Here is a 14,544-nt window from a genome sequence, read left to right as displayed (position 1 = left end):
CACAGGGAGAGCTGGAGGCAGAGCCAGGACAACCTGTGAATTTGGACTCTAAAGTTCTCTGCTTTGCCCTCAAATCCATTTTGGCCCTTTAGACAACTGTGCTTCTTCAGTCCAATCAACATATGATTTTGTTTGTAAAGTAAGTTTTTTTCTCTAATATCAGTAATAATATGAAGTTTAGTCTTTTTTTCTCTTTGGCATAAATCTGTACATCAAGATAAGGTACTGTTGTTAGATTTTCTTTGTGTGTGTGTATGTGTGTTTTGGGGGAGGGGTTTGGGAAGCATGAGTCAAATGCAAATTTTCTATTCTTGGAAAATGATAACATTAGTGATTTTTGATAACTCAGAATATTTTAATAAAGAAGTTTAACATGTCAAATGGATTGAATGATGGCATTCAACGTATTACCTAGTTAGGTATTATATTAATATTTTAAGTTGTACAATGTTGAGCTCTTGGCATGAAAAGAGTAAGGAGTTTCTGCCTTTCGATCGTTTTTGATTTGGATACTTTCTCTAACTTTTAATGCTACTTGGAGGATGTTCTTTTGTACCTCTATTATAGACACAGTGATTGGCTTCCTCAGGTGCATATTATTCAGGATCATAAGTTAAGTGATTTTGTAAGTTGTAGAAATTCTTGAAGGCAGTGGCTTTCAACTTAGTCTGTGTACCAGAATCACCTGTGGAACTTCTGAAAATACAGATGCCTGGCAGAGGGCAGACTCGTGGTTGCCAAGATGGAGGGGGGCTGTGTGGGGAAGTTTGAGAGCTGGGGATTAGCATGTGCAAACTATTGTGTATTGAATGGATAAATAATAAGGTACTACTGTATGGCATAGGGAACTATATTCAATATCCTGTGATAAGCCATAATGGAAAAGACTATGAAAAGGAATGTATTTATACATATATATATATATATTCATACATATATATATATAACTGAATCATTTTGCTGTACAGCACCACTTAGCACAACACTGTAAATCAACTATACCTCAATAATAAATTTTTAAAAATTCAGAGGGCCAGATTGGATCCTAGACCTAGAACATCAGAATTTTCTGAGATAGGGTTAGGACAGTGTGTTTTCAGAAAGTTTTAAACCACACCTTTTATCAGGAACCACCAATTCAAGGTCACTCAGAGGCTTTTTCTTTCATGAGCAGGAGTCTTAGATTGAAACAACCCGTAAAAGGCCATTTGCTCAACCTCCAAACAAGATACTTGAGTTCCCCCAACGACATCCCATAGAGTCTGCTAAGTACTTTTTGATGTCCATTATATAATGGATAGAATGAACAGCCTTTTAAATGTTATTTCTTCCTTTTTTTCCTCTTTGACATTTTCTTAAAAGCTCAAGAGAAAAAAACATTATTGTTCCCTTTCTCCTACTTGGCCAATTTTGCTTTCTTCCTGCCTTGCTTGGGACTAGTGCTGATATACAGCAAGGTTGTTTTGGTTTCCGAGCTTCAGATTATTTATTGCCCTCTCATGCCAAAGCATTTTATTTGGCCACCCCAGCCTTGTTGGCACACAGCTCTGGGAATACTGTCAGATAAGCCAACTGCTGCCAGGAAAAGGAGCATAAACAGTTGTTACAAACTCAGAGTCTATTTGGTTTTGTGTTTTAATTTCTTAATTCAGGCACGGTTGATTATTTTTTAAAAGATCATTGTCTTGTGAATCTGGTGAATACAATTGGAACAGAAAACCCAAAAATGAGACTAAATTAAACCTACGATGGATTGTCAATTTGTCCTTCACAGTAGAGACACAAAGTGGGAAATCTTGTGGCTACAGACTGTAATTCCCTGTGACAGCAACTGAAAATGCAAAGTCTTTATTTTTCCATTTCAATCATGCTGTTGATACTGGTTAGCTCTCCTTCTGTCTTTTGGTTTTTGCTATTGCTGTTCCAGTTGTCATTAAAGGAAATTCCAGGTGATTAAAAAAACATACAAAATCCAAAAACATTAAGGACTTTTTCCATTTTCATTTTTTAAATGACCACCTATAAAATAATATGGACATTTTTGGACATAAAATCAATGCTGAAGCCGAGTCAAAACGAGAGGAAATACACAGTGACCTCTATTAATAGTTAGTCATGCAAAAGAAAAACACACTGTATTCTATGCAATTTAAATTAGCTCGGAGCAAGCAGGCCGTGTTCTCATTCAAGGAATCTTACAAATGTAATTTGTTATTTCAGGAAACATAAAAAACTTAGAGACATTTCCATCCAGATGCATTATGATCTTTTTAATTTAAAATTACAAGTCTACTGGAATTCCATGTACTATAGTTCAGCTCCATTTATATGACAAAGGCACAAAAAATGGAGTGGTGATCTCATCATTTTTTTCTTACTACATCCTTTTAGTATTTCTATTAAAAATCTTAAACAGTAATTCATTGTGATACAAAAGAATAAAATTAGTAATAAAAGAAAGGTCACTAAACAAAACTGCAGATGCTGAAAGGAGAAAAATACCTGGTCTCCTGTGTGGGGTTAAGTTAGGAAGGTGGGGATATGCCTCTTGCCTCCTGGCCAGCTTATGGCACACCCCTCAACATGTCAGTACCACAAGTCCCTGGAGCTCTGAACTTGGGGAGGGCAGCAGCTTCCTCCTCTGATTGTTTTAGCTAAGTGTCGCTCTTCCCCACCTCCTTTCCCTCTCTTCTTCACTCCCTTTCTTTGTGCTTCCTTCCTTCCTCTCTCTTACTCCCAGTTGGCTGGAAGACTAAATGCTACCAAGAAGATTGGGTTAAAAATTATTACTGAGAGCCCCTCCCGATGGTGAGAATTACGATCTGTCTGCCTGTGACAGAGAGCATGTAATTAATCCAGGTTCCTGGAAAGCAAGTCGATTTTGGCACGGATATAGAAAAAGAATGGGTGAGATGTAGTGCAAATCTACTCTTTATTATGTTTTTCCTTCCCCAGCTTTACTGACATATAAAGGACTATATATATATATTTAAGGTTTACAAAGCTGGCAGGCGAGGAGAAATGGGGAGATATTGGTCAAGGGGTATATAAAGTTTGCCTTTTTCCTTATTAAAAGATATCAGATGGAAGATAAAGCAAGGATTTGAGAAAGACTTAGCTACTGAAGAATTATTTCTATAAGTTAATCACAGCCCACTTCCGATAATATATGTATTTTTAATCTTTAAAAATTAAAATATAACATACAAGATGGCCCTGCACACCATGACTCCCTCCCTCTTGAATTAACTGCTAATAGCATAGAGTGGTTTGATCTCTGGGCTTCCCTGGTGGCTCAGAAGGTAAAGAATCTGCCTGCAATGCAGGAGACCCAGGTTTGATTCCCTGGGTTGGAAAGATCCCCTGGAGAAGGGAATGGCTACCCACTCCAGTTTTATCTCTTGTTTAACTTTAAATGAATGAGATAAGAGAATATGTGTTATCTGGAGGTTGGCTTCTGTTGCTCAAATTACATTTGTGACTTGGAGCTCCAGCTGTGCAGCAACTGGAGTTCTCATTGTCTTTGGGAAGACAAACATTCCTCATGGAAGAGTACTAGTGGATCTACTGCCTGAAAATAAATTAATTACTCTTATATTATTTTCTTTTATAGCTAGAAGAGCGGGATGAAGGTAGTGATTGCCCAGGGGCATGAAGGGAATGATGAAAAGTGTAGGAGAAAAAGTATAGCAAGGGCAGGTTGCTCTAAAGACTAATTTTGCTTAGATAATAGTATTTCTAGGGTAAGACCTGGTATCTAATATCTTTAGTAATTTCAAATCAACCTAATTGCCAGTACTTTGGCCACATCAATGGTAAAATATGGTAATGATAGGTCCTCCTTTTTTTCTTTCCTATATTAGATAAACTGTATTAAAAGTATATTAAATATATCCTGCATGAAATACATTCTGGGCTTTTTAGCAGAGAGTTGCTAAAGTCATCTTAGATGGATTATTTCATTTAAATAGACAATGCATACACTATTAAATCTCCTACAGCCTAGACAGGTATGATGACTATCTCCATAAGAACCCACTTCATTAACCAAGAATAGACTGCAACCCATTACAAAGTGTTTCAAATGCAGTAAGACTACCGGGAAGCCCTTGGGCTCTCAGCTTTGCATGAATATGCAAGAAGTAGTTTTAAAGACTCTGAAGGAAGCAAGTACTCAAAGAGCATGACAGATGTGGGAAGCAATCGGGTTTTCAGTGTGTAGCACAGAAAGGCACAGTTCATTCCTGTTTAAATGCTACACCCTTCAAAGTGATGCCCAAGTGGCCAGGGGCTTCTCTATGGAGACAAGACTGAGACATCAAGATTTACAAAGGAAAAACAGATATCAGGGACCAAACTCACATCTTCCCTGATACAGATCAGATACTGATAACCAGCAATAAATGGGAAGAGAGGAATAGTTGGAGAGAGGGGAGGAGAAAGAGGGAGCTTAGCTAGAACCAATCCATGGCAAAATAATTAGAAAAGGCTTTCCAATAGAAAAAGAACAGCTATGGAGTGGGCTGGGCAACTGGGGCCAGCAGAAGCTGGGTCTAGGAAATCTGATTCTGAAACCATGAGATCCTAGTCAAAATGTCTTATTTCATCTCTTCTCAGTATTTTCACTTGTGAAGTGGAAAACCCCCCCCACAATTTCATTACTTGTAAATGACATATAAGCTGTGGAAAATTCTGAAAGAGATGGGAATACCAGACCACCTGACCTGCCTCTTAAGAAACCTCTATGCAGGTCAGGAAGCAACAGTTAGAACTGGACATGGAACAACAGACTGGTTCCAAATAGGAAAAGGAGTACATCAAGGCTGTATATTGTCACTCTGCTTATTTAACTTATATGCAGAGTACATCATGAGAAACACTGGACTGGAAGAAGCACAAGCTGGAATCAAGATTGCTGGGAGAAATATCAATCACCTCAGATATGCAGATGACACCACCCTTATGGCAGAAAGTGAAGAGGAACTAAAAAGCCTCTTGATGAAAGTGAAAGAGGAGAGTGAAAAGTTGGCTTAAAGCTCAACATTCAGAAAACTAAGATCATGGCATCTGGTCCCATCATTTCATGGCAAGTAGATGGGGAAACAGTGGAAACAATGTCAGACTTTATTTTTGGGGGCTCCCAAATCACTGTAGATGATGATTGCAGCCATGAAATTAAAAGACGCTTACTCCTTGGAAGGAAGGTTATGACCAACCTACATAGCATATTCAAAAGCAGAGACATTACTTTGCCAACAAAGGTCCGTCTAGTCAAGGCTTATGGTTTTTCCAGTAGTCATGTATGGATGTGAGAGTTGGACTGTGAAGAAAGCTGAGTGCCGAAGAATTGATGCTTTTGAACTGTGGTGTTGGGGAAGACTCTTGAGAGTGCCTTGGACTGTAAGGAGATCCAACCAGTCCATCCTAAAGGAGATCAGTCCTGGGTGTTCTTTGGAAGGACTGATGCTAAAGCTGAAACTCCAGTACTTTGGCCATCTCATGTGAACAGTTGACTCTTTGGAAAAGACTCTGATGCTGGGAGGGATTGGGGGCAGGAAAAGGGGATGACAGAGGATGAGATGGCTGGATGGCATCACCGACTTGATGGATGTGAGTTTGAGTGAACTCCGGGAGTTGGTGATGGACAGAGAGGCCTGGCGTGCTGCAATTCATGGGGTTGCAAAGAGTTGGACACGACTGAGCGACTGAACTGAACTGAAATGACGTATTTGTCTCCATCCATTTGTCTTCCTGCCTGTCTATATCAGTATTTATATGTCCAAATTAGCAGTAGGACTTACCCACCATCAATTTTATTCATTGATTTAATGCAGGTGCCTAAACTGTTCTCAAATAACCAGTTCAACTCACTAAATCCCAATTTCACCAACCCACTTATTTCTGACCCTCATGGAGACGTCATTAGTTTTCAGTTTACTTTGTACTCCTACCTTGGCTACCAGGGAAGAGGACCTTTTTGATGCTAGGAACATGGGGGGCATTGGCCAACTCCACAGGCCCATGGTTTATGAAGCACATTTTCTGATGGAAAATTCAGTCTCCAAAGAATGTCTTTCTAGTCAGAATTATTTGTAGTTTCTGACACAGAAGTTTTCAAGTATAGAGTGAACATCATTATTAACACTGACTCAAATGAACTCTAAAGGAAGGAGGACTATAAAACCCTCACAGGATGCTCTTAAAAAATGTGGTCTTAGAGGACTTGACAATGGAAAAGAAATGATTAATGGAGAAATGTGAGTGAGTGGCCAAGGCATAGAATGGAACTTGAGGCTTGGCTTTCTTTTTCCAGGTCATCAGTTGCCATTTTTTGACCACAGGGCCTTCCCTCTCCATTTAATTTTTTGCAAAAGGAGGGATGGTCCAACAACTTTGCAGCAATACAGCCTCTTCTGCTTGGAGCCTATGGATAACCAGCCTTCTACTTCATGGAGATAAACTCGTTCTTTTGCTCACTTTTATGTCCCTACCTCTTCAGACATCATCTGCCCCACCCAGCTGTGTCCCCTGGAACCCACAAGAAAACTTTATTAGTTGGGCTAGTTTGGTTACATTTCATGAATATACTGTGCTTAGTCTTTGCTTATTTCCTGTCCCCACCTGGAACCCTCTCTCACTGAATCCCACTCTGACAAACCCTTCAAGACCCACATCAAGCCACATTTTCTTCATAAAGTTTTCTCTGAATATCTAGGCCTCAAGGAGTTTCTTTTTATCTTCTGAATAACAATTAGGGCTATTTCATATAACTGAGTGCTAGTTAACCATATTGTTTTATCTCTTAGTTTATTACATGTTAGTTTTCTCTGGACTAAGTTAGGGACCAATTTGCATTAGAGACCTACTGAGTTAGAGACCAATTTATTTGAGTTAGGGACCTAGTTTACCCAGAATGGCAGATGAAACTACTTTTTCTAGTTTGTCTACCCAGAGGAGGTTCTTTCTGCTAATTTACACAAAGGCATAGCATGGACAACTTCAGCCTTCTCCTTCCCTTGTAATCAATTTCAGACACGTGCAGGCCAACCCAGCTGCCATGGGAAGACATCATAGTTAGTCCCTGAGGAGAGACATAATCTTCCTAGATCTTCTGAATGACATCATTCATCAAATATTTCCTTTCAAGGCATCATTTCTTTTTTTATATGCAGAAAGTTGACACAGGCTTCCAGATGAAACAGAACAAAAGACATTCTCTAAAGGAAACATAGAAAAAGCCACTAAATTCAAAATCCAAAGTAGATTATTCAACAACAATTGTTAAAGGTCCTAGAAATATAATCAGAGATACAGTCTGGGAAAGGGAAGAAAGAAAGGCCAAGTGCACTGACTGAAAGAAGTTGCAGATAATGCAAAGCAGAAAGTCAGCAATTGGGAGGCAGAGGTTGCTTCCCAGACAAACTAAACCAAGCCCAGCCCTGACGTAGAAGAGTCAAGACCAGATAGGGCAAACAAATAAACTGTGTACCTTGGAGCTCACAGATTTCCTCTCTTTGCCTAAGAGAAATTTCTGTCTTCGTTCTTTTCTTTACTTTTATTTTTTGGCCGAGCTGTGCTGCATGAAGTATCTTAGTTTTCTGCATGTGTGAGTGCTAAATTTCTTCAACCATGTTCTTTGCAACCCCATGGAATGTAGTCCGCCAGGCTCCTCTGTCCATGGGATTATCCCAGCAAGAATACTTGAATGGGTTGCTATTTCCATCTCAGGGGATCTTCCTGACCCAGGGATTGAACCCACATCTCCTGTGGCTCCTGCATTGGGAGGCAGATTCTTTTACCACTGAGTCACCTGGGAACCCCATCTTAGTTCCCTGAACAGGAATCAAACTTGTGCCTTCTGCAATGGGAACACAGAGTCTTAACCACTAGACTGTTAGGGAAATCCCTGTCTTGGTCCTTTAATAAGTCACATGTCATGCAGGACCACTTGAGAGGAAGGGACAAAAAGTAGTCCCAGCCCACCTTTTAGTATTAGCTTTGTGATCTGGGGGGAGCAACTCGATCTAGTTCTGAACTGCAAAATGGAGATAAAGTCACTTCCCTCATTCATTTATTCATTGTGTGCCAAATATTTATTTAGGGACCACCTTGGGGCAAGCATAAAGGGGCAAAATGGTGACTGAAATGGACAAGGTCTTTGCCCTTATGAAGTGTCCAGATCATCTCCCAGGGTTATTAGCTACAGAGAAGGAAGGTGCCTTTGAACTGTAAAGCACTATAACGATAGAAAATCTTCACTACCAATGACGTCTACTCTCCATCCAGCTGTGTGACCCAAAGCAAGTAGTAATTTTTCTGGACTTTCCGATTCCTATCTGTGAAATGAGAAAAATGACTTTCCTAAAATTTAAGTATTCCATTGCAAATGGAGAAGTTAAAATTTTTAGGTACTTCTGAACCATGGCTTTCTAAAAGATTATTATGAAATAGTTCAGAAATACAAAAGGATAAGAATAACGTAACGACTCTGTGTACCAATTACCTGAGTTAAGAGATAAAACATTATAAAGAGCTCTGCTGGTAGAATGCCCTCCTTTTCCTCAGAAGAAATAACTGTGATGAGTTATTTCTTTCTAGAAAACCTGGTGTGTGAGGAAGAATGACTCATTAGTGAAGAATTCTTCTCATAGGTGTATTTTCCAGGAAGAGTACTTACTAAGTACTTACTTGGAAAAGGAAATGGCAACCTACTCTAGTATTTTTGCCTGCAAATCCCCATGGACAGAGGAGCCTGGTGGGCTACAGCCTACGGGGTTGCAAAGAGTCAGATATGACTTAGCAACTGAACAACAAGTACTCACTTACTCAGAGTAACAGTACGTACTAAGTGCTCCTGGTTCCTAATAAATGTGAGGTCATGACAGTGTAAATCAGAGAAAGCTCAAGTTCTCTCCCTGCTACCCTTGGTTGTTCTCTGTCCAATAGACAGTATTAGAAAAACCATGCAGCAGGCAGTGCCTATTGCATTTCGAAAGAGCAAAGTTTTACATTTACCTTGAGGGCCTTCTGTGCAGATTCACTGGATCCAATAGCGATTAGGTTAGGCCCAGCCATGCTGCAGAAACTCTTCAAGTGCAAAGCATCCACCACAGGGACCGTGGAGACCGCATAGTCCTATGCATATGAGAGAAAGTAGTTTGTCATAGCAGAATAACTCTAAAACCCATTCAAACCTGCTCAAAACATTCTTGCTCCCCAGGAGGCTGCTGGGGTCCCTGAACATCTGGAAGGAAAACTGGGCCTCATAGGTTTGGGTATTGCCAATTAAATGAAGACTGCTTCTAAAAAGGAAGTGCAGAGCCTCCTACCTGACTTGTGACTGCCTTAACAGAGGGGGCTACTCTAGATGGATGTGTCTGAATATCCCATGCAGACAAGAGCCTCACATCGTCCTGGGGAACAGCTTCTTGGGGATTCATCTCTTCCTTAGCAGTCTGGTGAGCCAATCTGCTCAAAATCAGTAGAGTAAAGGGACCTTGGGAGGATGTATGTGCAAGGCCCAGCACACAGTAGGCAGCCAAGTGTGGGTGATCTTTAATTCCGATCTGAAAAATTCCACATTTCATTTTAGAGACAACTGGGACTCCAGATACATTTTTTTAAGTCATCAATTGTGCCAGGAATATCTGCCAAGTGGTCGTATGATTGATTATACACTGGGAAAAAGCAGAATGTCCATGATAACTTTATCTGTTGCTGCTGTGGGAGTCCCATGAAGTCTATTTATTAAGTCCTAGCTTCTAAAACTTCTAGCAAACATACAAACATTAGGAGTTATTTTGCAAAGCCCATGACATAAAAATATCATTATTCATGACATATTGATTCAATGGGTTTATGACTATTTATTAGGTAGTTACTCTGTGCCAGGCATAAATTATCCTTTACCTACCTTAAAAGTATCAGCCAAGATTTCCGCACCTCGTTGATTTGTCCTTTTGGAAAGGCCCACAAAAAATTCTCTGCCTATAATAAATGTCATGGAACACAGTGAGTGGGTAGCATCAATGATGGCATGCTATTTTTCTATCTATAAATAAAGACTTCAAAGCCTCACACAGTTCTTTCCTACCGTAGAGGTCAGCTCCACTTGTACCCTGACTCCTACTTTCTTTACATAAATGATTTCAGATTATTGCCATTAGAAATAAACTCTTACAAATTGATAGAGGCAGAAAGTATCGATAGAATGGTGGTTGTCATGGGCTGATATGGGGGAGAGGACTGAACGGAGCTAGCGAGTCAGTGCTTAATGGGTATGATGTTTCATTTTGGGAAGGCAAAACAGTGCTGGAGATGGATGGTGGTGATGGTTGCAAAACATGAATGCAGTTAATACCCCTGAACTGTGCATTTTAAAATAGTTAAATGGTAAATTTTATGTTATGTATATTTTACCACAATAAGGTAATATGGTTTTTATTTAGAAAATAACAGAATTAAACATACTAATAACCTGTAATCAGAAATTAAGTAATAGCAATAAGTTAGCAGAACTTCCTTTTTTTCGCCCAAAAGAACAATACTATACAGTCTTGATGAGTCAGATACCCTTTTTTTTTTTTTAAACATAGTGTTGATGTAAGGGCTGACGAAACCATCTCAGTAAAATGAGTTTAGTGCTGACTGGTCTTCAGCTCTAAGAGCTGTCTTTAAAACAACACACCTAAAAAAAAATAATAATAAAATAAAAAATAAAACAACACACCTATTTATTTCAAATTAACCCTCAAATACATCTATCTATAAAGCACTAAAGTTTCGGAGAAAGAAACTTTCTAGTTATTTGGCTTTTCTGAAATTCTACAATTTTTTTTTTTCTCAGAAAGCAAAGCATCAAGTAAAAATGCTCTTCTAGTTATAGGCAAAAAACCAATGACAGTAGATAGAGTTAGGCAATGCATAAACGTAGGGGTTCTTATCCTTCCTTAATCCTTTGGAAAAGAATTCTACATGAAATGTGGAAAATATATTCCAACAGAAATCAGTATATATTTTGCCCCAGAACAAGTATAAACAGTATAGTCATGTACACTTGTAGCCATGTAGAAGGAATTGCTTGATAGACTTCACACCTGTTACAACTTTAATCTTCATGGTGTCCTTATAACAGGGGTAAAAGACAGGGGTCAAATGATGTTACAATAAATTCCGATGGCTTATGGTGTTGGCAGACACAAGAATCGTTGGTGGCAAACTGACAGTGTTTTGGGTAGTGGCCCGATTGTGCTGTCCCTTGAGAAAACTCACTACATACAAATCAAAACTTAAGTAAGAGAAAGGTCCTTTGCTTGACAAAAAGTATTAATCTCTTTATTAAAAAAGTCAGTTGAAATAAAAAAGACAAATTTCCTTAATTCTCTTATGTTAAATGTAGATTTATAAATTAGATTTACACACAATTAAAAAAAAAAACAAAAAACACTTAAGGACTTTCCTGGCAATTCAGTGATTAAGACTCCATGCTTCCAATGCAGGGAACATGGGTTTGATCACTGGTTGGGGAACTAAGATCCTGATGAGGCATGGCACAGCTAAAACAAACAAAAATTACTTAAAAGAAGAAGTGAAGCAACTTGAATTTCTAAAAAAATTACTTTATTATGCAAATTTAAACACTATATGCAAATATAAACACCTCACACACATTTTCCATTTAAAAATACAAAGAAAAACAAACTGCTTATGTCTTTAAAAAGTAAGCCAGACTTCTGTTTCTAGCAGTATGGCAGGCTATACCCCTTTAAATAGCCTTTCTGATAAAAACAACTGAAGTTCTGGAATCAAAATAGTAAAAAGTATTTAGGTTGTTATATGTCTCATGTCATTTTCTTCTATAACCACTCACTCTCTTTTTCTTTTCCTTCCTCATCTTATTCTTTCATGGAAGAAATCAGGTCATTTATCCTACTGACTTTCTTACATTCTGGATTTGGTTGATTGTTTCCTTGTGTATGTGTGTGTGTGTGCCTGTGCACACGCATGTGCAAAGTTGCTTCAGCCTTGTCCTTCTCTTTGTAACCCCATGGACTATAGCCCACCTGGCTCTTCTGTCTATGGGATTCTCCAGGCAAGAACACTGGAGTGGGTTGCCACGCCCTCCTCCAGAGGATCTTCCCAACCCAGGGACTGAACCAACCTCTTTGCATCTCCTGCATGGCAGGGGGATTCTTTACTGTCTGAACCACCAGGGAAGCCCCTCCTTGCATACTAACATTAAATTGTTCCTTTATCCTTTGTATTTTTTGGCAAATTGATAGTCTATGTAGATACTTCATTAGATTCTTGCTCAAATTTTTTTTTTTTTTTTGGATAGGACTACTTCAGTGGTGGGGCTATCAGTTCAGTTGCTCAGCTGTGTCCGACTCTTTGTGAGCCATGGACTGCAGCACACCAGGCTTCCCTGTCCATCACTAACTCCCAGAGCTTGCTCAAACTCATGTCCGTCGAGTCGGTGAGGCCATCCAACCATCTCACACTCTGTCATCCCCTTATCCTTCTGCCTTCAATCTTTCCCAGCATCAGGGTCTTTTCCAGTGAGTCATTTCTTCGCATCAGGTGGCCAAAGTATTGGAGCTTCAGTTTCAGCATCAGTCCCTCCAATGAATATTCAGGACTGATTTCCTTTGGGATTGACTGGCTTGATCTTGCAGTTCAAGGGACTCTCAAGAGTCTTCTCCAACACCACAGTTCAAAAGCGTCAGAGGTGGGGTTACACATCTATTGTATCACATCCCAAAGCACGTCATATCCTGACTGTCACATTTTCAGTGATGCTAGAATTGTAAGAGTGTTCATGTAGCATCAGCCTGATTCCTCCATCATAAAGCTCCCCATCAAGCTTTCATGTAGTTTTTGTTGTTGTTGTTTCATTCCTTTATCTGTTTTTACCCCCCTGCCTTGAAGCTTGTGGGAACTTAGTTTTCCGATCAGGGGTCAAATCCATACCCTCTGCACTGGAAGCTTGGAGTCCTAACCACTGGACTGCCGGGCAAGTCCCTCATATAAAAGTTTTACATGCTTTGATGATCATCGCACAGGTCCTTTGTTTTATAAGGATCTACATTTACTGGGTAGAATTCTAAAAAAACTTTTCTCAATCAAGTATTTGGTCTACTTGAAGCAGAGTTCACAAAGAAAAGATAGGCTAAATGCTTTATATTTATCAATGATCACAGTAATGAATTGTTATCCCAGAAACTTATAATAATGATCAATATGTTATTATTATCCACTAATTATCCACTAATTAGCCAAAGAATAAATCATAATGGAAACGGGAAAACATTTTGAGTTGCTAACAAAAATATTCATATCAAAACACAAAGGATTCAGCTAAAGCACTACTTAGAAGGTAGTACTTAAATGCTTACATTAAGAAGAAAGTTTCAAAATAAAGAGACAAGCTTTCACTTTGCAATGAAAGGAAAAAAGAACAATAAAAACAAAGAAATTTGAAGAAAGGAAATAAAGGTAGAAACAGGAAGAGAAAAGGAAACATACAAGAGCAAGGGTTCAAAAAGCCAAAAGGTAGTTCTTCGAAAAGGTTAATGAAATTGACAGATCTCTGGCAAGAAAATGAAGGCCCCAAAAAACATTATGAATAAAAGGGGACATAGCTGTAATTTTTGCAGAACTTAATATTAAGAAAATACGAATAACTTTATAGCCAACATTTAAAAAACTTAGATGAAATAAATAAAATCTCAGAAAACAGAACTCACCAAAATTGGCTCAGAAAAAAATCTCAATAGTCACATAATTATTACAAAAACAAAATCAGTTGAAAATCTTCCCACAAAGAAGTCAAGGCCCACAGGGCCTGAATAGGTAAATTCTACCAAAGTTCAAGTAATGCACAATTAAAGTTTTACTGATTTTAGAGAATAGAAACACAGTAAAATATTCTCTAATACATTTTATATGAGGTTAACATAATTTCCAAAGCCAGACAAGGTTAACAAGAAAGAAAAGTTACACGCCACAGAAACAAATCTTAAACAATTATCAGCAAACTAAATACAGTGAAGTGAAATGAAAGTTGCTCAGTCATGTGACTCTTTGTGAGCCTACGGACTAGACAGTCTATGGAATTCTCCAGGCAAGAATACTGGAGTGAGTAGCCTTTCCCTTCTCCAGGGGATCTTCCCAACCCAGGGATTGAGCCCAGGTCTCCCGCATTGCAGGCAGATTCTTTACCAGCTGAGCCACCAGGGAAGCCCAAGAATACTGGAGTGGGTAGCCTATCCCTTCTCCAGAGGATCTTCCTGACCCACGAACTGAACCGGGGTCTCCTGCATCGCAGGTAGATTCTTTATCAACTGAGCTAACAGGGAAGCCCTAAAAAAGCTAAATACAACACTGTAATAAAAAGAGGATATATCTTGATTAAGTTTGATTTCATCCCAGGGATATAAACTTTGATCATTGATATCAGGAAATCAGTTAATATAATTAACCACATAAATAGATTAAAGAAGAAAATCATATAACCATTGAAATAGGATGAGAGTTTATCACCTG

General features: G+C 38.9%; 1 protein-coding gene across 1 annotated transcript in view; it reads right to left on the bottom strand.

Moving 5' to 3' along the window:
* Window positions 1–14,544, bottom strand: part of DDAH1 (dimethylarginine dimethylaminohydrolase 1) — a 156,860-nt gene that overhangs the window by 26,305 nt on the left and 116,011 nt on the right. Inside the window, exons 3-4 of the mRNA XM_027536675.1 lie at window positions 9,914–9,987; window positions 9,016–9,135 (exon numbers count right to left, since the gene is read on the bottom strand). Of these exons, the coding sequence (XP_027392476.1) occupies window positions 9,016–9,135; window positions 9,914–9,987 (194 nt within the window). The remainder of the gene's footprint in view (window positions 1–9,015; window positions 9,136–9,913; window positions 9,988–14,544) is intronic.

Source organism: Bos indicus x Bos taurus, chromosome 3 (genome assembly GCF_003369695.1).
Source record: "Bos indicus x Bos taurus breed Angus x Brahman F1 hybrid chromosome 3, Bos_hybrid_MaternalHap_v2.0, whole genome shotgun sequence".
Lineage (NCBI taxonomy): Eukaryota > Metazoa > Chordata > Mammalia > Artiodactyla > Bovidae > Bos > Bos indicus x Bos taurus.
Note: the sequence above shows the minus strand (reverse complement) of the source record. Positions and strands in the feature narration are given on the sequence as shown.